Genomic DNA, 26,392 nt, shown 5'->3' with positions numbered 1-26,392 from the left:
AATTGGAGTGGGAGATACATGGGAAGACTATAAGACCTGAGTTACTATCTAGGAAGTAACATTTGGCGATTAGGGTGACCAAGGATAAATTCCAAACACAGATGTAATGGTTTTAAGTTAATTCTTAGACAAGAGCGTCTCTCACAGGTAAATTAAGAAATTACAACGGTGTAAATATGAGTCGAAATTCTAATTATAATGGGTAAAACCCACCGTTATGATTGGAGAATTCCAATCAAAAGGTGAAGGCTATGATAATAAGCCCTGTCTTTAAAAGCTTATGTCTTTAATAAAAAAGAAAAGAGAAAAAGATTGCACCCTGAAATAGACAGACCCTGACGAACTTATTCACCAAATTTACCCCAGAGAATTGGAATCTTAAGATTCTGGCACCATATTTCACTCTTAGAGTTACTTTGAGTTCTAACCTATATAACTTGTAGAAAGTTATATTCTTTCCTACTTAATTTCTTGCCACTGAACCTGGATTAATTTCTACAAGGACCAGTTGGACAACAGCAACAATTGGTGGTAAATATAATTGTTTTATTATTCTGAATATAGATGAATTTTGTCTTCTTCGTATAGAATTCCCTGTTTCCGGGAAATAGTATATTGCATTATTGTATATGACGGCTTGTGAGACTGCAGCTTATAACCCGTAATAATAACAATAATGAAAAGGTATTTTTACCTATAGACGAAGTTTGACATTATTTGCATCTATTAGGAACTTCACTAATACTCTTAGACACAAATTATTTTTAATTTGTCATATTAGTTAAACTAATATAAGAGAAATAGTGATATCTTTTTTACTTCCCTGATTATTATCAATTTTTGGTTGCTGAGTGGACTGGAAATTAATTGTGTGTTAGACTCATAAAATAACAATTCATATTGATAACTATCGATAATATACTGTATTTGAATTGATTTATTTTTGACATGTTTTAAGAATTTTGTGTTTTATATTATGCACTGTGTGACTCATATATATATTTTATAAATTGTATTTACAATAAATAATATTTTTATTGACTATCGTGGCGATATCTATCTAATTTGAATTATAATTTTCGGCGATCTGAAAGAATTTAGGATCGGAGATAAAATATAGGGTATCTCCTTAAATTAATATTGTGGATGTGGTACTACAATATTTGGTAGCGTCGTTATTTTGTGTGTGTGACGAAATATTGGTTTTGCCTATTTTGTCTCATTAATATCCCTAACAACACAGTCTATATATATTGTTCCCTTTGTGCGTTCAGCCCAGCGTTGGATGGACACACATACACACTGTTGCTTACCAAGCATGAAGCCCTCTATACGCTGCTGTGCTTCTACCGCTGGGTCACGTACAGTGGCGTCGCTACAGGGAGGCAAGGGGGGGCAATCACACTCCTATCATGCCAAGTCAGCCAGTACATGCTGAAACCTAGCTAGCTGCCCCCTTTGTGTATTGATGCTGCCAGCAGTATGGGGTCTGCGCATCACTTACAGCCACCCTGTACCAGCATGTACTGGCTGACTTGGCATGATAGGAGTGTGATTGCTAACAGCAATCAAAGTCCCATCATGCCTAGGTTCCAGCATTTACTGGTTGGATGTGTAAGTGCTGGCACCTAGGCATGATGGGACTTTGATTGCTGTTAGCAATCACACTCCTATCATGCCAAGTCAGCCAGTACATGCTGAAACCTAGCTAGCTGCCCCCCTTGTGTATTGATGCTGCCAGCAGTATGGGGTCTACACACCACTTACAGCCACCCTGTACCAGCATGTACTGGCTGACTTGGCATGATAGGAGTGTGATTGCTAACAGCAAGCACAGTCCCATCATGCCTAGGTACCAGCATTTACTGGTTGCCTGGGTATGATAGGAGTGTGATTGCAGTGTGGTATGCAACCTGTGATCTATGCGTGTAATTTAGGGGGTTTTAAATATACCTTTTAATTACGTGGTTTTTTTTGAATTCCAATTGATCTATACCTGCAAAGCTGGGGTTGTGTGTTATTGTGTAGATCCATATCTGCTATGCTATGTTTCCATACATTATTTATGTATACCTGCAAATACAGGGTTAATATGTCTTATTCAGTTGATTAATACCTGCAATGCTGTTTCCATGTATTTATTTGATCTATACCTGCAATGCTACGTTTCATATACTATTGTATACCTGCAAATACAGGATTTGTATGTCTGATTCTGTTTATTTGAGATCACAAGTGAATTTCAGTTGATCTATACATGCAAAGCTTGGTTTGTGTGTTAATGTGTTGACCTATACCTGCTATCGGCAACTGGGGCTAATGTTAATATATATGGGCAGCAGGGGCATCAATACACAAGGGGCAAAAACACTAAGGGGGTTATAAACGACAATGCAGTGTGAAAAATCCATCCTGATGTAGACGTCTGTGACGTAGATTGTGTCCTGCTGTTTGTGTGTTTTTGGTTATCAGTGTAGCAGAGCCTGTCCTCGGTGTGTGTGTGTTCCGTTGTCAGTGTGGCAGAGCCTGTCCTGGTGTGTGTGTTTGGGTGTCAGTGTGTCAGAGCCTGTCCTGGTGTGTGTGTTTGGTTGTCGGTGTGGCAGAGCCTGTCTTGGTGTGTGTGTCTGGGTGTCGGTGTGACAGAGCCTGTGTTGGTGTGTGTTTTTGGTCATCTGTTTCCCGGCAGTGGCGTCTCCAGCTTTCATATTTAGGGGGGGCACATGGGGGGCCAGGAACCAAAGTATGGGGGCCAATTATAAAACGGTACATATACACTATATATATATATATATATATATATATATATATATATATATATATATATATATATATACACACATATACACACACACGTTAGGCAGTTATTTCTCATTCTTTAATATTAGCCCCTGCTGATGACAGTATATAGAAATATTACACCCTGCTTCTGATATATATTAATATTAACCCCTGCTGCGGATATATATTGATATTAGCCCCTGCTGCGGATATATACTTATATTATACCCTGCTGCCGATATACATAAAAATTATACCCTGCTGCCGATATATATTAATATTTGACCCTGCTACCAGTATATATTAATATTAGCCCCTACTGCCAATATATATTATTAGTCCCTGCAGCCAATATATATATAAACTTAGCCCCTGCAGCCAATATATATTAATATTAGCCCCTGCTGCCGATATATATATAAATACTAGACCCTGCTGCCAATATGAATATAAATACTAGACCCTGCTGCCAATTAATATTAATATTAGCCCCTGCTGCCAATATATGTTAATATCTCCCTCTCCCTCCCAAACTATCCTAACTACCCCCTCTCCCTCCCAATCTATCCTAACTACCCCCTCTCCCTCCCAATCTATCCTAACTACCCCCTCTCCCTCCCAATCTATCCTAACTACCCCCTCTCCCTCCCAATCTATCCTATCTACCCCCTCTCTCCCTCCCAATGTATCCCTATCTACCTCTTCTCACTTCCTATCTACCTCTTTTCACTCTCTAACCCCCTCCTAACTTTCTACCCTCCTCCCCCCCCTTTGAAGTTCACTTACCTTGGGCTTGTAGAAGTCCAGCGGCGGGATCGCGAGGTCTCTGTCTTCCTGGTTCTGCCGCAGTGTGCGCGGCTTCATTGCTGAGCGCCGGATATGACATCATATACCGGCGCTCGGCTTGAAATGCCGGCACTGCGACCAAGGCAGAGGCCTCGCGGTCGCGGAAAAGAGTGAGAGGCGCCGAACGGTCGCTGAGAACTTATTCCTCAGCGACCGCTCGGCGCCTCTCTCTCTCTCCTCCGGATCTATTAAAAAAAAAAAAAAAAAAGACGGCGTTTCAATTGGGGGGGCACACCGGGGGGCACAGCATGATTTAGGGGGGGCCATGGCCCCCTCTGGCCCCCCCCTGCCGACGCCACTGTTTCCCGGCACTTAACTTACAGTAGGAATTATTTAATTTATATTTATCCAGAGATAAAATGCCCTCCTGAAGTTGTAGTGACTTCAGGGGACAAAACGTTACAAGGCCCTGAAATCATTTAGTGGAAAAGTTATTTATTGTGTTATAATATTTATTTCAAGGATTAGTCGCACTCAATTGTGGCTTCAGGCTTCCCATGTTGAATGATCAAGTATTATTTTAGCCCAATAACAAAAGTATAATTCCATAGCACATTACTTTTGGAAATTATTAATGCCCCCCCAGTTTGACTGTGGTATCTTGTGTGCCCCCCTATATATTGTTTCTAGAGTCGCCACTGGTCACGTACCATCACATTATGTGACCCCGGTGAGCCTTATCTCTGCGATTGATGTGAATGCTTAAAGAGGCACCTAGGTGCGGTGCACCTAGAGCCTCGGTACACTGCGATATCACTCTCATTCAGGGGCCCTGAAAGCACCCTGATGTGTCCTGACAGTAAGTACTTTTTTTTAAAAAAAACCACTAAAAACAATGGCAAGAAAGTTTTAGTCTTTAGGGTAACGATGCAATTCTCTTTTCCTATTGAGAACATGTATCAATCTTGACTTCAATCCGCACAGTAAATAATGTGTCAAATCACGTGTTTATTTCACTTACAAGATGTCATTCTATTTATCTGAAAAGGGTGCACATACTGACTTAACTTAAAACAATGCTGCAACTATATTAATCAGTATTAAGACTGATATTTTTTTGGTAAAATGCATTAATTAGTAAGAGTCAGGTTTCCATGGTAACATATTTTATTTTGATATGTTTAAATCTGGAAGACCCAAAGTGCTAGGTGTCTAGCAGAGGCTTGGTATATTTGTATATTAAAGTGATTTAAACCTTTATACTGGTTTTTTTTTTCATTCTGGGTCACTCTGGGTCTCTCTTTTCATATTTCATTATGTTCCACGATTCCAGTACTCCTCCCTAGTTTTGATAAAGTGTCTGGTTTTCCGCATGCTCACTTTATATCCTTGTTTCTGAGGCGTTATCTGGTGTTTTCATATGCGATTCATTATTTCAATGCTCTCTGCCCTGCTAGGTGATAAATGCTGAATCCCATGCCAGGTTATGTTATGCCTGTGTGACCCACATACAAAAGTCAATTTTCAAACATCCTAGTCTCCTGTACACTGTTCTGAAAAAGTACTATATATATATATATATTCTAGACATTTTGCAGCATTTTATCTTTCCATTCTTCTCTGTTTTCTCAAAACCTAATTAGGATAACAAACCTAATTCATGGTATCATAATCAACTTATGCCATGTTTCAACTCATGTTACAGTAGGCAAAGGAAAATCTTTTTTCCAAAGAATGAAGGAGAAAGTAAGATAGGAAACCTAAATGAATGCAAATATAAATGTAGCTTATGCTTTTTATGATTACATAAAATATTTTCCTCCTTGCATTGCAGATATCCTGCATGGAATTCTCAAGAAACATCAACAAATCCAGGGTGAATGAGTTCATTCTGACGGCTTCTCTATGAGATAAAATCTACAGATTTTGTTATTCCTAATATTTGTATTTAATTATCTCTTTACCATTTTTGGGATGTAGGAATAATTGTTCTTGTCATCCATAATACTCAACTTCACAATATTATGTAGCTTGTCTTTTTAGATCTTTGCTATTCTTCTGATATTGTCCCTAAAATAATAGTAACTCTTCTTTCTGACAAAAAGACTGTCTCCTATATTTGCTGTGCTGTCCAGCTCTTCTTTGCTGTTTAGCAGTAATGGCCTATAATCGATATGTGGCAACCTGCAGGCCATTAATCTGTCACTTGGTGATCCAGCCAAAGACTTTCTTGGCACTGCTGTGTATAGTTTATACAGCTGGTTTCCTGGATTCTGTAATTGAGACATGTTGCACATTTAGTTTCTCATTCTGCACTTCAAATACCCTGCACCGCTTTGCTTGTGACTTCCCACCATTATTAAATATTGCTTGCACTGACATTGTCTATCAATGACATTCTTCTGTTTGTTTTCTCTTCATCTTTTACACTGCCTTGTATCTTGGTTTTCCTTTTGTCATGTATGTGTCCATATTTTTGGCCTTTATAAACATAGAAGTGAGGATCTCAGTCTCTTTATCCCCTTAACGACCTTTGCCGGTTCAGGACCGTCATGGAAAAACGGTCGCTTAACGACCTTTGACGGTCCTGAACCGTCAAAAAATTAAATAAGCTTAGAAAGTGATCAACGATCACTTTCTTCGCTTAAACGGCGTTACTGTAATGCCTCGATGTCGAGGCATTCAGCAAGGCCGAGATCGTCATCGGGGGCCATGTCTGGCCCCTCCCCGGGGCGTCAACAGCCGCCATACATTGTATGGCGGCGGACGCCCGTTTTAAAAGCGTTTAGGAGGCGATCAACAATCGTCTCCTAAACTTAAATGGTGTCGCTGGAATGCCTCGATCAGGAGGCATCCAGCGACACCAAACACTTACCTCTGGATGGGCTGTGACCGCTCCGGTAATTTAAAACATCATAAAGGAATGTAGATGAATCTGTAATAAACTGTTTTTGGTTTATTCTATTTTATTTGTGTTATTAGGTGCAAGAAAACGGATCCTTTTAGTATAGGTGTGCCAGGCCCCAAGATTTAATTTGGCTTTGCTCCCACCATTTTTCTTATTACCAGACTCAAAATAATTTTTTTAAAACATATTGTGCTGTTTTCTTTTTTAAAACAGTTCTAGTTGTTTTATAGTATAATGTTGTCAGGCAGCTGCATATTAGCCATCTGTATGTGTTTATTGAAACCAAATGTGATAAAACAAGGCTTTTGTCAATGCTACCCTACGTTTCTGTGTACACCACTGTAGTTTATTCTTAAGGAGGAAAATATTTTTTTTCCTTGGGAGTTCTTGTACTTACAGAGCAAATACTTCTGGCTTTTACATTTTCTGACATGATGTACAGTTCCGGAAGATCAACACCTGGCACATTCAAACAAAGAGAATATCCCTTAACATGTGATATATGTGCTTATAAATAAATATTAAATCATAATACTCCCCCGTTGTTGAACTGCAGCACCCAATCTGAATATTCCTCCAAATACTCCAAATTCAAATGTAATCAAAAAGAGGGTCGCATGTACATGAGGAGAAAACAAAAACAAATCCCACAATAGTGTAATATGATAAACATTCATATATTAAACATGCTTGTGTCCTTTTTCTCAATAATGTAAGCACATCGGCTAGACTGTGTTTTTATTTATGCTAAACCACTACCTTTTGCACAAGATACTAATGAAGATTTTCCAACAATTCCAATATTTTGGATTATTAATTACATTGTTGATTTTGTGGTAATCTACCTAATATAGCGATGTTATTATTATTCTTCATGGTATTTATAATCAGGAATTATATTTAGACTACTAGAAATTGTGAATTATTGCCAGTACAAACTAGGTTGGCAATAATTATAATTAGAATTTTCTCTTATGCCAATGGGGCTATTTAGTTGTTATGGCTACAAGTCCCTCAGCTGGCCTATGGTGCTTATTAAAACACTGAGAATGTTCACCATGTGAAGACTATTCTGGTTGCTTGTGGAAGATGTGCACTGACTTTTACATTGCAAATTTAACTGTGAGTATAGATATCCTTTAAAAAATAATTGTGTGACTCAAAAAAAAATTTGCTGTAGTCAAATCTATCGTTTTTAATGTTCACCACTAATTTTTAACAAATGTAATTAAAATCTTTTAACCTGTAGCTGTGTCATTTTACAAGCTATTAGAACACAAGTTAATAAATAATCTCTTTCAAAAAGGAGTAGGGTAGGTTCATATACAAGCTGGTTGTCCGTCTTCTGTCCCATCTAACTGCAAGAACATCAGTCTTTAAGTAAACTTTTTTGACTTTTTTTAAAAGTGACTACTTGCTCTATTTAATGACCAAAACAATGAGACATATATTTCTTTTGATAAGTTGACTTAATAATGGAAAGTAGTATCTAAGGGGAGCCAACATTGTTGTATAGCAAGTTCATAAAATATATGAAACTGTTAGATCTTTCAGCATGCCAAGTAAACTGTATGATATATTTTTATGGTTTGCTTGTACTAACAAGGCCTGAATTCTCAGTCTGGATTTACACAAATAGAGTAAACCAGATCCAACTTGCCATGCTTTCTTTTGCAGTCCCTTTATTTTTCATGTTACACAGTTGGAGAACTTCAGTCAATGACATTAATTTACTCCAACAATCTGGGCACATATACATGTAAGTAAATGTTCTGTATTTATCATTAATATTTGCATTAGGCTACTAGTTCAGACAACTGAAATGTTTTAACAAACATTAACCCCTAAATATTATGATAACTTACTTATATATACTAACATTTTTTTATTTGTTTGTTCGTCGAGTTCTTTTATTTTGTTTGTGTTGCACTCTTACTCAGTCATAATATTACCTTATTTAGTCGATTATAAAACAACCCTCATTATAAGATGACGCCCCAAACTTTGGATCTTAATGAAAGGAAAAAAGAAAAGGCCCGATTATACAAGATGAAAAAAATAAATCAAATCAATTAATCACTATTTTTTGCTTTTGTTGCTCTCACACTCTCACTTATTCTCACACTCTCATTCATGCTCTCTTACACTCTCTCTCAAAGACAGATAGGTCTCTCAAAGTATCCTTACCTTATCTGCCAACCTCCGATTGGAGGAAGGCAGAATGGCTGACCCTAAGGCTCCACCCCTTTGCAGAAGTACTCCAAGATGCAAGAATAATGCAGACAGATTCCAGAAGAAAGGGAAGGGTGCAAAGAGGTGAACCTCAAGCTTTTGGTTGTAAAACTTCCTCTAAACACCAGCAAGCTATAACACAACAAATAGAGAAGGCACACCTTACCTTTCTAGGTGGCACAAATTTAATAGCAACAGAATTTCGCTGGGATACTTGGTAGAGTAAGCAAAAAAAATAATTTACCACTTCTGAGCACATAGATGTCACATATATGTGGTATGTCAGCATTACACAAAAGTCTACAATTCATGAGAATGTTGAACCAGAAAGGCACACATCAAAATGACCTCATCAAAATATATATTCTCCAAATCAGAAATCCAGAGGACCTCAAAGATACCCTACTTAAATTTCTAATTGGATGGCCACAACTATAAATCCAATGGGAACAAAGGAGATTGTGATTGTTTTTGCGGAAGCTCCGCCCCTGAATTTGAGGCATTTTCTTTATATATAATTATATATACCGTTTATATATAATTTGTTTTCAAGTTGCTCCGCCCCTAGCCTGGGGGTCATCATTATTATTTATTTTTTCCCTTCCCTAGGTTTGGGGCATATCTTTCAAATAGATTTTAGTGTCTCAGAACCAGGACATGCACTTCCGGGCGCCAGGCAGGTGTTTTTTTTTCCTTTTTCGTTTAGCAGCGCTGCTGGGGACCTGGATCCTAAGAGGGCATAAAACATATCTGGGGGGCAGAGTGGCATATCTGGGGGCATAAATCATATCTGGGGCAGAGTGGCATATCTATAAGTGCATTATGGATTAAGGGGAACCTAAAAATGGCTATTGGCTTTCCAAATTTCTGTTTATATATAACATCTGCTGACTAACTGCATAATAGATACCAAAAATGTTAAAATACATGTATTCCTGTGTATTAGGTGAAATACTGTTTTACCATTCCACTAATGTGTATGTTTTCTTTAAAAATAAATTTTTCTTTAAAATAGCACCAAACTTTTAGGGTGCGGCATATAATCGGATGCGGCCTATATTCGAGCCAATACGGTATATATATATATATATATATATATATATATATATATATATATATATATATATATATATATATACCTGCAAAAGAGGAATCTGTATTTATTGGAAAAAGACCTAAAGTGCTGGTAACTATCCATAGACTGTGTATATTACTTTGCCTTGTTACCTAGCACCAGGCTACTACAGAATTGGTTTGGAGTGCAATAGCATATTATTGTTTATATATATATATATTTATTTATTTAAAAATTGGATAATCAATCCCTCTGATCATCATTAGCCCACTCCTGACTGCTGCAGAGTGTAACTTACAGCAATTGACCTGGATGCATCCTCAAGCACCATGCTTTTTTAAGACATGCATCTATGTCATATTGTCATAAATGGGTAAAATATTTTCTGAAAAATCATTCGATATTCCATGTCCAGCCCAAATGTACAGTTTACTTGTAAAGCCCAATGTTTCAACTTTAAGTCTAGGATTGCCCCATCACAAGTACCATAATTCATGTGAACCCTTACAAGTCTTTACCTTGGAACGCCTACATCATGATCTAACACCATCTTCTTCCTGCCGAGGTGTACATTTTATTCTGTTCCTTCGTATGCTAAAAAACTGAAAGTGTTACAATAATGTGTTGTACGCAGTAATAATGCAATGTTCAAATCAGTTATATTTACCATTGTTGTTATGTGTTACAGGATTCACACATGGAATTACCCAAAGTCTTCAACAGTTCATGGGTGAATGAATTCATTTTAATGGAGTTTTCTTCAAGATATGATATACAGATAGGTTTATTCATGGTGTTTTTCTTAATTTATTTAATTACGTTCTTGGGTAATGCTAGTATAGTTTTTCTTGTATATCACAATGTTCAGCTCCACACGCCAATGTATTTCTTCATCAGTACGTTGTCCCTTTTAGATCTATGCTACTCCACAGATATTGCGCCTAAAATGATAATAGATGTTTTATCTGAGAAAAAGACTATCTCCTATATTGGCTGTGTAGTCCAACTCTTCTTCTTCTGTGCCTTTGGTAGCACTGAGTGTTGTCTCTTAGCAGTAATGGCCTATGATCGATATGTTGCAATCTGCAGGCCATTAAACTACAGCTTGGTGATGCAGACAAAGACTTGCTTGACACTGGTGTCTGGGGCTTGTACAGCTGGCTTCTTGCATTCTGTAATTGAGACATGTTGTACATTCAGTCTCTCATTCTGCACTTCAAATATCCTCAATCATTTTGCTTGTGATTTTCCACCATTATTAGGTATTTCATGCACAGACACTACTATCAATGAACTTATTCTGTTTATTTGTACCTCTTCTATCATAGTTCCTTCTTTTCTGGTCATCATTGTATCATATGTCTCCATTTTTTCTGCTATTTTAAGGAAACAATTTGCAGATGGAATGAAGAAAGCTTTCTCAACATGCATCTCCCATATAACTTCAGTAACATTATTTTTTGGGACAGGACTATATGTGTATTTGAGTCCGAAATCCAAATATTCCACAAGAAATGGGATTGTGGCTACATTTGTTTATGCTGTAATGATTCCCATGTCAAATCCAATAATTTATAGTTTCAGAAATAAAGACATAAAAACTGCCTTGCAAACAACATTTCAAAGCCGGTTCAAAAGCATTTCAAAAAACAGTTCACTTCTTCTACATTCCACCAAAGATTCTTTATCTTGTAGACCACATCATGGTATGTGACAGAAAAAAACATAATATTTGGTATAATTAATTATGAACTATAATCTGTGGAGTCAAAAGCAAACTAACACAGTAAGTGCTAGTGCAGTTTCAATTTTACAGAGCAGGGAATACTAATATTTGCATATCTTGCTTCTACCAATATCGTGCAGAATTTAATGCAGGAGATACATCTATCACAGGGGCAGATTCAGCGTCTGATTTTGGGAGGAGCACTTACAATAACACACACTAACACAACCAGACACTAACACACACACTAACACCACCAGATGGAATAACTCACATGCAGATACTGACACTAACACAACCAGACACTCAACAATAACACACATGCACACAGACATACACTCTATCATTCGCACACACACTAAAGTCTGAATATGTGTGTCCAGCTGCCACGTTACTACCGCAAGGTCACGCAATTATGTGACCCTGCTGAACCCTGCCTCCTCCTTGAAATTAGGGGCTTAAAGAGCTAAATTTCGACTAGTAATCCTATTATATTATATAATTGTTTTATAATCTACATTCTCCTATTGAAGTTTATGGGAGGATTGGTATTCAATTACTTGTATTTGTGTAGTGTATACACAATCACTGCGCCTCCTTGATGCTGTAATTTTATCTACATGTTTAAAAATAATCATATATCAATGCAGAGGCATTGCTAAGATCTGGGGCTACAGCCATTGTCAAAACGTAACTCAATAAATTGTAATGATGAGTATATGGCTGTAAGTGCACATTGATAAAGGGGTGTGTGTACCTCCAAGTGTTTGTGCTTTCAACTTGTCAGTCATCACACTTATTAAACATGTGGATTCACTTGCAACATCCCAGTGCTGTCTTTTCTTTTCTTGGATTAATTATGCACTCATTGGAGTAGGAGTACTTTGAGGCATAGCTGCACGGTATTTTCTATTTGTTTAAGGTATCTTGTGTAAATATCCAATTTTGGTCCTTTTTTAATATATACACAATTAGAGATAGAAAGAAAGCTTTATACACCATTTGCTCATGAAAAATTAAGCAAGAACCAATCTCATTCATTTCCACTATTTCCAAGTTCTACAGAACATTTCACTGAAGGTCAACAGGCTGTGAATGAGATAGAGTTAAGTGCTGTTGCGGTGTTGCTTTACAAACAATTTAAAAATGACCAGCATATTTGCATAAATGTTCCTATTTAAGAAATTAGAAAAAATGTCCACATAAGCAATAATAAAATCAGTAACTTTGAAGACACAATGTGTTTTAATTTGGTCATAATGACAAATTCTGGCCTAGCCCTGCTAGGCCTAGGGCATCAAAGCCAGCCCCCTGCTCCAAAACCAGGACCCATGGTGTGCTGCTCCTCAAAGGTCCAAAATTCTGATGCAATGGAACTTTGACCTACACTATTTACTAGACTTGTGCATTCGTATTCGGGTGAACATGAAAATGACTCGAAGGGTGCGTTTTCGTTGTTCAGTCTGAATACCGAACATACGAACATGGCAGTGGCAAAACTTATACGAAGACACACAACACAAAGAATCTTTGTGTTCATTTTCGTCTTTGTTTACTAATCTCCCTGGTCCCTTCCCCATCTAGCCTACCTTATCTAGGCAACATTGCAGGGCTAAACAGGAGCGGAAATCCGTAGGTTTGCCGTCAGGAGTTAAAGGGCCATGCAAGCGACTCTATTGGTCGCCTGCAGGGGCCTCCTTAGGCATCAACCAATTTTATCAATACTACAGAGAATTATTAATGTTTGCCATGATAGCTATGATAATTCCCTCGGCTGGTTTAAAGCACTTAAAAGCACATTAATTGCATAGCAATTGCTAATGAACACATCTTGATGCTACATTTTAACTGTAAGTACTATTTGTGTTTATAATATTCCCCTTTTTAATAGACTTTAGTCACTCAGACATGAAATGGCCTAAAATGGCTTTAAAGTTTGCCTTGCTTATTGTTATAAATACTAATTTATTTAAGCAGAATATCTAGTTGTATTTATTTATGTTTAGGAAATATTTGGGTAATACATATAAAAAACGGGAAACAGAGCTTAAGCCCACGTCCACTTAGCTAAGTTTGTCAAATGCGTACATTTCCATAATATAAAAGAAAGGTAAAATGTAATTAGTTTGCAGCTTTCAAAGTTTACACAATATGATATATATATATTTTATTTTTTTATGTTATTATTTGGGGTGCTGAAGGTATGATTTAAAAGCAGGTTTGGAGAATTTGCCAAAAAAGTAAGGTCCAAGGTTTCATGTTTTCATCCAGATCCTACTGCATGTAGTTTCCATATAATTTTATTCACAGAGAGATCAGAAGAAACCAGACAGCAGTTGGAGAAGGGAAGTTAGCATTGGGGGGGGGGGGCTGTGGTGAATGGGTAGAGAGAGGACCAGAAGAATAAGGCCGTGGACACAGAGAGATCTATGGGGAGAGCCTTTTTTGGGGAAACACATTTTGTTTCCAAATAAAAATTAGCTGTCAGAATTTTTTCAAAACAGGAAACAAACTTCATTGTGCGAAGACAAATGAGCCAGAAACAAAACAAAAATTGGCCCAAAATTAGTTTGGGCCTCGTGCACAAGTGTAGTATACATGAAATCATCATTAAAAAAAATGCATTTTGTGTTTACTCTGGTTATCTTTGTCTGTTATTAAAATTAGTTTGATGTGAAACATTTAAGTGTGACTGACATGCAAAAATAAAATAAATTAGGAAGGGGTAAACACTTTTTCACAGCACTGTAGATTGGCATGTGCCAGAGGCTTCTCCGGGTAGGCTACCTAGGTTTAAGCCTCGAGTCAAAAGACTTTAGCTGGGTGTCTCCAATGTTGCACCTTTTATTTTTCCCCTCACACATACAGAACTTTACCTTCTTCCAGGACAGTGCTTCCTAGGGCAGCTTCTGCATCCATACCTCTGTACTCACAGATTCTATATGCTGTGAAGGACTCTGTTGGTGAAGAAGGCAGACATCTCCCAGAAAGCACTCCCTGTTTACCTCATCGTGAAAAGCTACTCTTCAAGGCTCTTCAAGTCCTCGAACGTGGTAAGTTCTGTTTGGCGCTGGCAAGCTGTTTTGAGGACAAGTGGCACTGGTAAGCTGGTTGGGGCACAAGGATGGCACTGGTTAGCTTGTTTGAGGCAAAAATGGCACAGGCATGCTGTTAGGTTCCCAGGATGGCTTGTTTACGCCAAATACAAAGTTTATGCACTTACTGCTCATTGACATCATATACAAAAATTATCTACTCATTTAATGTATGCATTTATTTATTTACTGCTCATTGGCATCATATACAAAGTTAATTTATGCATTTACTGCAATTTGGCATCATATACATGATTTAGATGTTTATATTGGTATAAAACCTTGCATATAAAGTTACTCCTCATTGCTCTCATATAAATCCTTTCTTTGTATTTATTGCTCATTGCTTATTTTATATACCTATTGCTCACTGGCATCGTCATATAAATCATTTACAGTGCCCTCCGCTAATATTGGCACCCTTGATAAATATGAGCAAAGATGGCTGTAAATATTGGTCTTTAATGTTTAACTTTTCGATCTTTTCTTTCAAAAATACTCTGTTCTCTGGATATCAAACAATTGCAAACACAACACAGATTTATAAGAATTAAAATGTTCAAAATATATGTGGCACAAATTTTGGCACTCTTTCAGTCAATACTTTGTCCTACCTCCCTTTGCCAAGATAACAGCTCTGAGTCTACTCCTATAATGTTCGATGAAGTTGAAGAATACTTGACAAGGGATCTGAGACCATTCCTCCTTACAGGATCTCTCCAGATCCTTCAAATTTAGAGGTGGACTCTCGTTTTCCAGTTTACTCCACAGGTTTTCTATGGGGTTCAAGTGAGGGGACTGGGGTAGCCATGGTAGAACCTTGATTTTATGTGTTGATTTTGATGTATGTTTCAAATCATTGTCCTGCTGGAAGATTCAACCACAGCCCATTTTAAGATTTCTGACAAAGACAGCCAGGTGTTCATTTAATATCTGTTGATATAGTCAATAATGCCATGAAGGGAAAAGAAAAAATGTCGGTGCGCTAAGCTAGTCTCAGGCTCAAATAATACAAATGTATAATATGAGGCCATATGAGGCTATATGCCATGAATACTAAAAAAAATGTCCCGGTCCTTTGGCTGAAAAACAGCTCAAAAACATTAAAGAGCCACCACCATTTTTAACCGTGGCCATGAGGTACTTTTCCAAATGCCTACCTCTGTGTGCTCCAAACGCATCTCTGGTGCTTATTGCCGAAAAGCTGTATTTTGGTGTCATCTGAGCATAAAATCCGACCGCTTTTGACGTTTCGGTAGTCTCTAGCAAACTGAATACTCGTATAAGAGTAGAGGCTCGTACAGACTTTAAAAATCCTGATGCCGCAACTTGGCCGGGGGAGACCACTGGTCTCCTCACTCCAATAGTTACAGGTCCATACGAATGATCAGTAGAGTCGCTTGTACAGACCTTTAACTCTCGGAGCGGGGAGACCATGGTCTCCCCAGGCCAAGTTCCGCCGTCAGGATTTAAAGGGCCATGCGAGCGACTCTATTGGTCGCCTGCAGAGGCCTCCTTTAACTCCTGACGGGGAACATGGCTTGTCTCCGCGCTCCAAGAGTTAAAGGTCCTTAACTCCTGACGGCGTACCTATGGATTTCCACTCCCATTATTTACGCAGCATTGCAGGGGTTAACGGGAGCGTAAATCTGTAGATTCACCATCAGGAGTTAAAGGGCCATAAGAATGACAGATACATAGTGGTAAACAGAAAAAAACATGGGCAGCCCACTTTATAGAGTGGATACAACTAATACACCTGAAGATGTAGAACTTTACTAGGGTAGTGAAGAAAAGGATATCACTGTTCGTATATTTATTTCCATTCATCTGACTATACATATCAGCATTATTAATCATAATCATAAATAATAATATTCTATAATAATAATAATTCTATAATCTATAATTCTATAATAATAATATTCTATTTTTAACTGTCAATGCTCATGATTATATTGATTATCTTCCATTTAATCTATATTGCATGGTGAATAGATCATTCCTTAGAATTTCTATTTTGATTGGTTAATGCTTTGATTTATACAAATTTGATTTCATTAAAATTTGTATTGCATTTGTTTAATCCATTAATTATTCAATTTATTATTGTTGTTCATTTAGAATAATTTTATAGTTTGTGGTTTTGCTTATTAAGAATTTTGTCGCTGTTCTCTTGCTGTCCTGTGTGTTTATATTTTCTTTTTTTAATAAAAGTTGCTTTCTTTATCTAGAAGTGAATTGTTATTGTTGTACAAGGCTATACCTTCAAATTAATACATGTAAAATCATTTGGTTCATAATTTAAAGATAACATATGTCACATAACCGTTGACATTTTATCTTTGTACACCTGTAGACATTTAACGATACATAGTTTAAGACTGTGAGGAAACAATTGGTAACAGACTTTGTAAAAGTTATTGTACAATTTATAATGTAAAAAGTGTTACCATCGGAAGTGAAAGTTACCATCGGAAGCACTTTAAGGTTTTAAAGAGCAGTCCAGAACCAAAATGTGAGGCAAATTTGCCATTCACAATGGAACCAACAAACCCTGTTTGTTGTACGTTTTGGCCTGCTGCTCCAGTGGCTTCTGCTAGAACTAAAGAATACATTTTTGTGTCCACATTTATGAGAGAGATTGGTCTATAGTTTAGGATTTTAGTCTTATCATTATCTGGCTTCAGGATTGGATGTATGTTCGCCGATAACATTTCTTTTTATATAGTTTTCACTTATATCAATAAATAGATCGAGCACATGAATTTCAATTCAAAGGTCTTGAAAAATAGATTTATGAACCCATCAGTGTCAGGAACCATATTTTTCTTTAAATTGTTTTTTTGTAATATGTTTGTCGGAGTATTTAGTGGGGCCTGTTTTTATTGGTTAGGAATAGATCAATATGTGACTAGGATGCTTAAACAATTGTTGGCCTTGCTCCTACAATGTTATTGTGTATTTCTTTTCCTTATAGGTCAGTCGTATATGTTACATAATTATATAGGCTGAAAAAAGACATGCGTCCATCAAGTTCAGCCTTTCCTATATCTGTTAATTTGTTGCTGTTGATCCAAAAGAAGGCAAAAAAAAACCCAGTTTCGTTCTTTCCAATTTTGCACTAACCAGGGAAAAAAATTCCTTCTTGACCCCAAAATGGCAGTCAGATTTCTCCTTGGATCAATAAGCTGTTTCCCCATAATTAAAGATTATATCCCCGAATATTATGTTTTTCCAGGTATCCATCCAGTTGCTGTTTAAACGTCTGTACAGACTCCGATAAAACTACCTCTGCAGGCAGAGAATTCCACATCCTTATTGTCCTTATTGTAAAAAAAAACCTTTCCTCTGCTTTAGTCTAAATTTCCTTTCTTCCAGTCTAAACACATGACCATGTGTCCTATGCATAGTCCTGTTTATGAACAGATTTCCACACAATAGTTTGTATTGGCCCCGAATATATTTATTTTATTTTATATGTGTCAGCTTGAGCATGCATGTGTACTTCTGTGTGTGTTATGTCCCGTTTAAGGGGAGGTGTGGAGTGAGAGACCAAATGCAGGAATACAAGGTAGAATACAGTACTCACGGATCACAAATAGTTCCAATGGGATAAACAGAGACAGACCGAAGTTACATAGGCAGGAGGCAGGCAGAGGTTAAACAGCTGCAATCTGAGGTCACTGAGGCTGGAAGAAAACTGTAGGTTAATCGGTATGATCCGAGGTCACAAAGGCAGGAAGCAGGCAAAACGGTTAAACAGGTACAATCCGAGGTCACAAAGGTGGGCAGCAGCCAAAAGGTTGACAGGTACAAACCGAGGTCACAAAGGCAGGCAGCAGGCAAAGGGTTAACAGGTATGATCCAAGGTCACTGAGGCAATCAGTAGGCAAAGGGTTAACAGGAACAAACCAAATATCAGACAAACACAGGACTGGAAACCTGGGAGCTCAGGGGAAAGGTACTAATGGAACACAGTAAAGAACACTCTGACATTCACAGGAGGGTCTGAATTTGTATTTGGGCGAACATGAAAAAGAACACAAAGGGTGCATTTTCGTTGTTGAGCCCGAATACCGAAGAAAAGAACATGGCGGCGGCAAAACATAAACGAAGACGAAGGCACGCAATACAAAAAATCTTCTAGCCTATCTTGTCTACACAGCATCGCAGTAGTTAACGGGAGCGGGAATCTGTAGGATTGCCGAAGGAGTTAATGGTCCCTCTCCGCCCCTTCTCACTATCTACCCTCTCCCCCTTTGTAGTTCACTTGCCTTGCAGAAGTTCTGCGGTGGGAGCGCGAGGCCTCTGTCTCGCTGCTCTGCCGCAGGCGTGCCGCCTCACTGCTGAGCGCCGGATATGACGTCATATTCCGGCGATCAGCATGAAATGCCGGCACTGCAACCAAGACGGAGGCCTCTCAGAGTAGAGTGAGTATACTCTGTGTGGAGTGGAAATTCTCGCTGGAAGGGTATTCCCATATATATTATTCTATTTGTGTTTCACATATAATTTTTTTCACTTATTAATTGGGTGCGCAGACACTTGAGTTATTTTAGACAAAGACACATGTTCACACACTAAAATAAACAAACATATCCAGGCACTCATGCTAACATATCCAAAGACACATGTTCACATGCACTGACACCTAAACACACCCGCTTTAACTAACATACCCAGGCACACACGCTAACATACCCAAAGGCACATGTTCACACCCTAAAATACTAAAACACACACTAACATACCCAGTCACACATTCACTAACATACTCACAGACAGATGTTAACATACTAACATTCACAGACACTTTCACTAACAAACCCATATACACATGCTAACATACCCAGACACCCATTCTAACATACAACGTACCCAGCAGTGGCGTCGCTACAGGGGGGCAAGGGGGGGCAATTGCCCCCCCTAGGATATTCCTTGCCCCCCCTGTTGCCCCCCCACCGAATTTGGAGCCACCCAGGACAGTCCCCTTGACTGCTAACGACGGCATGGTGCCGCCGCTAGCAGTCCCAGTCAGGTGCTAACGATGGCACCATGCCGTCGCTAGCACTATCTTACCTTGATGGAGGCCTGTGGACCCCCATCACCACCTACCCCGGCGATCTGCCCCTCGCACTGAAGGGCATCACCGGGGCCACCCGATCCGGCCGGTGACGGCACGCGCAATGACGCGATGACGTTACTGCGCAACTTTATTAATAACTGACAATTGTCAGTTAAAGCGGTATGGGGCATGCTGCTTAGATGCCTGTATCTCAGGCATCTAAGCAGCTACAGACCCCCAACATATAAAGTTTAAACTTATGTTAAAATTTATTTTTTTTTAAAAATGATTTCAAACATAAAGTAGTTAAACTTTAAAAAAAAAAAAAAAAAAAGTTTAAGTATTCTAGCTAAATGATCACTGTGGTAGCCAATGTTACCACAGCGATCATATAGCTATAAAAAGTCACATTCCCTTTTTAAAAATGTCCGATACTAATTTTTAATCCCATGATCCCTTCGATCATGTCCCTTTGAACGGTAGAGGGAGGCAATTTTTGAAATCCTGATGAACTGCAAATATTATTAAAATAAGCCATTTAGCCTGTGCGGTACGTGAGTAACCATCTCATCCCTGGAGCTCCTTGCATTTTTACTGCAAAACTTATTTTTGCTGTAAAAGTGATTTTTTTTTTCTCCCTTTACCATCATTTCTTTGGGATTGTAAGGGGAAAGAATGGAGTGTGTGCTTCTGTGAGTGAATGTATGGAAAGTATGGTGTGTGCTTCTGCGAGTGAATGGAGATATGAAAGGCGTGTGAATGATCAGTAATTAGGGTTGAAGCCTTGATGTGGCATTACTGCTCATGTAGGAAGTTAAATTATGGCACAAAAAGTACACATTTGCAAGAACTACACCCCTTGGCGCATCAAATGAGGGGCTGTATGTGTTTCTAGTACAAACCTGGAGTGCGCTAGACACAAATGAACATGTCACTATGGATAAAAAAAACATATTTTCTAGCCAAAGCGACATATTCCATAATTATTTGTGCACTCAACTTTTGTCCTCCAAATACATGTAGCCCCTCATTTGAAGCTCCAAGGGGCGTAGTTTCTTAAAATGGATGAATTGTCTGAATGAGGGAGAGCATGAGTTAATGTGTGAATGAATTGTCTGAATGAGGGAGAGCATGAGTTAATGTGTTTGTGTGTATCATAGATGTATAATTGTGGAAGGGCAAAGATGGCACTAGCAGGATGTTTGACCCTTGGGGACCGAGATGGCACAGGCCGGGTGTATATGGGACAAAGATGGCAAATCGTATGTGTGTTATCTGGGTGCTGGCCAGGTTCTATGTGGACAGTGTGGACGCCAGGGCTTGCTTTGGGGTGTGCAACCTGTGATCTATGCCTGTAATTTAGGGGGTTTTAAATATACCTTTAATGCTGTGTTTTTATGTGAATTCCAATTGATCTGTACCTGCAAAGCTGGGTTTCTGTGTTATTCTCTAGATCCATATCTGCTATGCTATGTTTCCATACATTATTTATGTATACCTGCAAATACAGGGTTTGTATGTCTTGTTCAGTTGATTAATACCTGCAATGCTGTTTCCATGTATTTATTTGATCTATACCTGCGATGCTACGTTTCATATATTATTATTGTATACCTGCAAATACAGGATTTGTATGTCTGATTCTATTTATTTGATATATACCTTCAGTGCTGAGATCACAAGTGAATTTCAATTGATCTATACATGCAAAGCTGGGTTTGTGTGTTAATGTGTTGATCTATACCTGCTACCGGCAGCAGGGTCTAATATTTATATATATATATTTATATATATATATATATATATCGGCAGCAGGGACTAATATTAATATATATCGACAACTGGGGCTAATATTAATATATATGGGCAGCAGGGGCTAATATATATATATCAGCAGCAGGATCTAATATTAGGCCCTGAAATCATTTAGTGCAAAAGTTAAGGTATTGTGTTGTTTAAAGGATTTCAAGGATTAGTCGTACTAAATTGTGGCTTCAGGCTTCCCATGTTGACCCTTACAAAAAATTACTGCAGTTTTTCTGAAGTAATACTGCAGTTTTTTGGACATGAAAAAACTGCAATACTGCACTTTTACTGCAGTATTACTGCACTTTTACTGCAGTATTACTGCACATTTACTGCAGTTTTACTGCATTTGTACTTCACTGTACTGCAGTTTTACTGCACATTTACTGCACTTTTTTTTTATATTGCAAACCTACAGTTGTACTTCAGTAATACTGCAGTAAAAGTGCAGTATTGCAGTTTTTTCATGTCCAAAAAACTGCAGTATTACTTCAGTAAAACTGCAGTATTTTTTTTGTAAGGGGAATGAGTTGCGTGACTCCCCTCCTCCTGAACGTTAGGGAGATAAACAGGTAAGTCCATACATCAGGACTTATCTCTTTATCTTACCTACTCCAGCAGCATACCTACATTATGTGAAGTAATTACCATATTTGCTCGATTATAAGACAAGGTTTTTTCCAGAGCAAATGCTCTGAAAAATACCCCTCGTCTTATAATCAAGGTCATCTTCTAATCAGACCTTTGCTGGGGCCAAGCTAGAAGAGTGTCACATAACTCTGCCTCCCCCTCCTTCCTCTGGGGGCGGGGCCAGAGAAGTTGCTCTCACAGCCGGGCCACTGCAGAAGTCTTAGAGTGAGAGATCTGCAGTTCAGGTAAGGGGGTGGGGGAGGGTTTTTGAATGGAATGAATGAGTATTTAAATGTTTGTGAATGAGTGTGTGATAGCATGGATGTGTAAGGGGGGTGGTGGTGGCATGGCATAGGGAGGCTGTACTCACACTCCTATCATCCCCAGGTTCCAGCATGTACTGGCTGCCTTGGCTTGATAGGAGTGTGATTGCTGTTAGCAGATATATATATATATACCTCCAGAAATGCCTTTTAACCCCCTATATGCCACTATGCCCCATGATATGCCTTTTAACCCCCTATATGCCACTCTGGCATATAGGGGGTTAAAAGGCATATCATGGGGCAAAGTGGCATATAGGAGGGTATAAGACATTTCTGGAGGCAGAGTGGCATATAGAGGGTTAAAAGGCACATCATGGGGCAGACTGGCAAATAGGGGTATAAGGCATTTCTGGGGGCAGAGTGGCAACCCTGGGGGCAGATGTGCATAACTGGGGGGGCAGGTTGGCAAATAAAAGGAAATAAAAAAATATATATTTTTCTCAATCATAGCTTTTATTAAATATGAAAAAATTGTTTACATGAATTAATATTTACTAGTAAAACTTTTTTTCCTATAGGGTAGTCTTATATTCAGGCTTTTTGTTTTTTTCCTAAATTAATATTTAGATTTTGGGGGGTCGTCTTATAATCAGGGTCGTCTTATAATCGAGCAAATACGGTATTTCATGATGCTTTCTAGTACATTTATACCACCTGCTTATTATACCCAAGATTTCACATTACAAGTATAAAGTACATTTTAACAATTATAAAGAGAGCCCCTAACACTTTCACTAGTATCTAATGTATACATTAAGGCTAGGTTTCCACTTGGGTTTTTGTCCTGCGTTTTTTTTCTTGATGAAAAACGCCAAGAAAACTGCCACTGCATTTTTCTGCGTTTTGGCGTTTTCTTCTGGAGTTTTTTCTGGCGTTTTAGCCTTTCTGTGGAAATTGCTTTTTTTGACCTTAGGCAGTTTTTCCAGCCTTTACAAGTTAGAAGTTTCACCCAGCTAAAAGGGATTAGGATAAATGGCAAGTATCTGCCCCCTGATGTCATTTACTTGGTAGAGTTCTACTTAAACGCCCCGGCGGACCCTTTTGTCACTTTTCTGTGGTTTGTAAGGCATGCTTTATTCCGAATGTCTGCTCCTCTAGGAAGATTGGCCCCAAATGATGGTGCAAATTGTTTGCTGTTGCTTTTAGCACGCAGGATCCAGTTGATGTGTCGCGTATGTTTGTTTGTAATGGCATGTTTGTTCCAAATGGTGTAGAATTCAATATGAACTTTGTTTTGTGTGAAACTGTTTGTTTCCAGCCTATTTCTCGTAGGACACACAGATACTGGGTCCATCCTCTGCATTGTAACTGTGGAAAAAACGCCATAAAAAACGCCAAGGCAATAAACCCACATGGCTTTTTCATGGCGTTTTTTCTCTCCCATAGACTTCTATTGGAGAAAAACGCCAAGATTTCCTTGCAAAAAACGCCAGAGTGTCAACATGCTGCGATTTTGAAAAACTGCCACAGAGCCCAAAAAAGCAGAAAAACGCCAAAGAGGACTGAAAAAACGCCAAACAAAAAAACGCCAAGTGGATATGGCATTCTGCGATTTCCTATTGAAGAACAGCTAACATCTGGCTGCTGCGTTTTTTCACAAAAAAAACGCCAGGTGGCGCTATTGGCGTTTTTATGGGCGTTTTTAGCTAAAAAAAAACAAGTGGAAACCTAGCCTAATGCTATAGCAAGCCAAGAATAAAATATCTAGAAAAAAAGATTGTGGATTTTTTTCTGTTCCAGCTTGCTTTAACTACTAAAGGAAGTTATTGACCTGCACATCTAAGCTGCTGTAAGATATGGGGCATTCATATGCAGCTACTAGCAAAGGAGCAAATCACTACCTGAATCTGGTACATGTAGTTTTATGTATATTTTTTTACAAAGCACATATACTTCATTAATATAACTTTACTAAGAGATGATGTGAATTTTCCATGGTTGTATTGAGTATGCAAATATATAAAACTAAAAAAGACACTCCGTCTTTACAGAGTGTTATTTTACATTAACGAATGAAGAAAATGCTGTTGAGAGAGATAACAAGCGAATGCGAATGTCATGTCATGAAACGAATACAAAAAGTTCTCATTGTAAGAATGATACAGTGAAGACAGACGGAGTGCTTTATACTTAAGAGCTAAAGTGATTTACTAACACGAGGAAACATAAGTATGATATAAGATATTGTATGTTTGGTTTCCATTTTAATACCCGTGTTAAATCATAATTGTATATTGTAATGCTCACTGTTTAATCAAACCGAATCAAAAAGTGGGATCACACAAGTTGCCTTTCTTAACTCTGGTCTGTGACCTGATCTCTATAAAGTAACAGACTCTAATGTGGATACCTGGAAAACAAACTGACAGCTATTACCATTGTGCAAAAACAGTGAGATTTTTTAAATAATGGTGATGTGATGACGGGTTAATTAAAGTCTCTTTACAATCATTAATTTCTGTTTTACTCGCTTGAGAGCTTGTTTCATTTCATGGTTTCGTAGACTGTATATAAGAGGGTTCAGCATGGGAATAACCAGCGTATAAACTATAGAGATAATCCTGTCTTGGTCTAAAGAATAACTGGAGCTGGGTCTCATATACATGAAGAGAACTGTGCTGTAAAAAAGAATGACACAAATAAAATGAGAGCCACATGTTGAGAAAGCTTTGCGTCGTCCCTGAAACAATCTGGTTTTTAGCACGGCATATAAAATGGAAGCATATGATAAAACAATAACAATAATGGAACTTACAGTAACAGAAGAGGCGAATAAAGATAAAACCAATTCATTTATTTTAATATCAGAGCAGGATAATTTTAGCAATGGTGGGATATCACAAAAGAAATGTCTAATTTGATGAGAGCCACAGAATGATAACCGAAAAGTGGTGCATGTCTGAATTAAAGAGTGAGCAAAGCCACCTACATATGCTCCAGTCAACAGCTGAATGCACATCTTCTTTGTCATTTTCATTAAATAAAGCAGAGGATTGCATATGGCAACATAACGATCAAAGGCCATTGCTGCCAGAAGAAAACTTTCTGTACTGCCCAATGCAATGAAAAAATACATTTGAAAGGCACATCCCAAGTAAGATATGTTTTTCTCTTTGTATAGTAAATCAACTAACATTTTAGGAGTGATTCCTGAAGAATACCAAAAGTCAATAAAGGAAAGATTAGCCAGAAAGAAATACATTGGGTTGTGAAGTTGAGAATCTGTCCATATGAGCAGCATAATCCCCAGGTTTCCAGAAACAGTGATAATGTACATTGACAAAAATAATGGGAACAGAATGACATGAATATTCAATTGGTCACTAAATCCTAAGAAGTTAAAAGTATCCACAGATGAAGTGTTATGTCCTGTAGATACAAATCCACATGGAAAATTAAAGCAATGATAGAGATTTACTAAAAAGCCAACTTATTGAGTCAAAATGCTAGTTAAAAAGCTAATGTTACTTGCCAAACTGTGGTGCTGAACATAGGAGACCTAACTTCAGGTAATATTTTAAGCAGTTTTTAATAAAATACCTGATTAATATATAATACACCTACCTTGGTTGCTTTGCCTAACATAGGTTAACTGTGGCATTTTCTGGTGGTGTTAATATACAGAATTGTTCATGTGTCCCCACATAGAATGTTACATATGTGTATATGAACATTGAGCAGTGTGTAGATATCTTTGGCTATGAAAGTGTCTGTGAAATTAGAGGAAAATATAATGAGCATAGGTATTGATTAGGTAAAATAACATGGTATTCTTTAGTGTCCGGTGGATGTTGTGACAGACTGGAGAAGTCTGTCTGAGGAACAGGTCTATCCATAGCCCAAGAACACATTCTGAAAAGAGTCAGCTGTAGAGAATACAGATTTTGCACAGTTTGAACCTTCCTTTGATGATTACAGAGCCACATAACTCATGCAGGGGTTTTGCTACAACATGTGTACTT

At 38.1% G+C, this 26,392-nt stretch overlaps 2 protein-coding genes across 2 annotated transcripts; one reads left to right on the top strand and one right to left on the bottom strand.

Annotated features, from left to right (window-relative positions):
- Positions 1–10,476: 10,476 nt before the first annotated feature.
- LOC149297737 (olfactory receptor 5T7-like) lies at positions 10,477–11,493 on the top strand. Its single transcript, XM_089488195.1, has one exon. The coding sequence runs from the start codon at positions 10,477–10,479 to the stop codon at positions 11,491–11,493; it is 1,017 nt and encodes a 338-aa protein (XP_089344321.1).
- Positions 11,494–16,920: 5,427 nt separating this feature from the next.
- Positions 16,921–26,031, bottom strand: LOC149297736 (olfactory receptor 5T7-like). The gene is made up of 3 exons (XM_089488194.1): positions 25,995–26,031; positions 24,898–25,799; positions 16,921–16,953 (listed from the first exon to the last, which is right to left on the bottom strand). Exons 1-3 carry the CDS (start codon positions 26,029–26,031, stop codon positions 16,921–16,923), a joined length of 972 nt encoding a protein of 323 aa, XP_089344320.1.
- Positions 26,032–26,392: the final 361 nt, after the last annotated feature.

This window comes from Sceloporus occidentalis, unplaced genomic scaffold, assembly GCF_023333645.1.
Source record: "Sceloporus occidentalis isolate IW3139 unplaced genomic scaffold, rSceOcc1.0.p SCAF_37, whole genome shotgun sequence".
In the NCBI taxonomy this organism is placed as follows: Eukaryota; Metazoa; Chordata; class Lepidosauria; order Squamata; family Phrynosomatidae; genus Sceloporus; species Sceloporus occidentalis.
The sequence above is the reverse complement of the archived record's forward strand: the minus strand, read 5'-3'. Positions and strand labels throughout refer to the sequence as shown.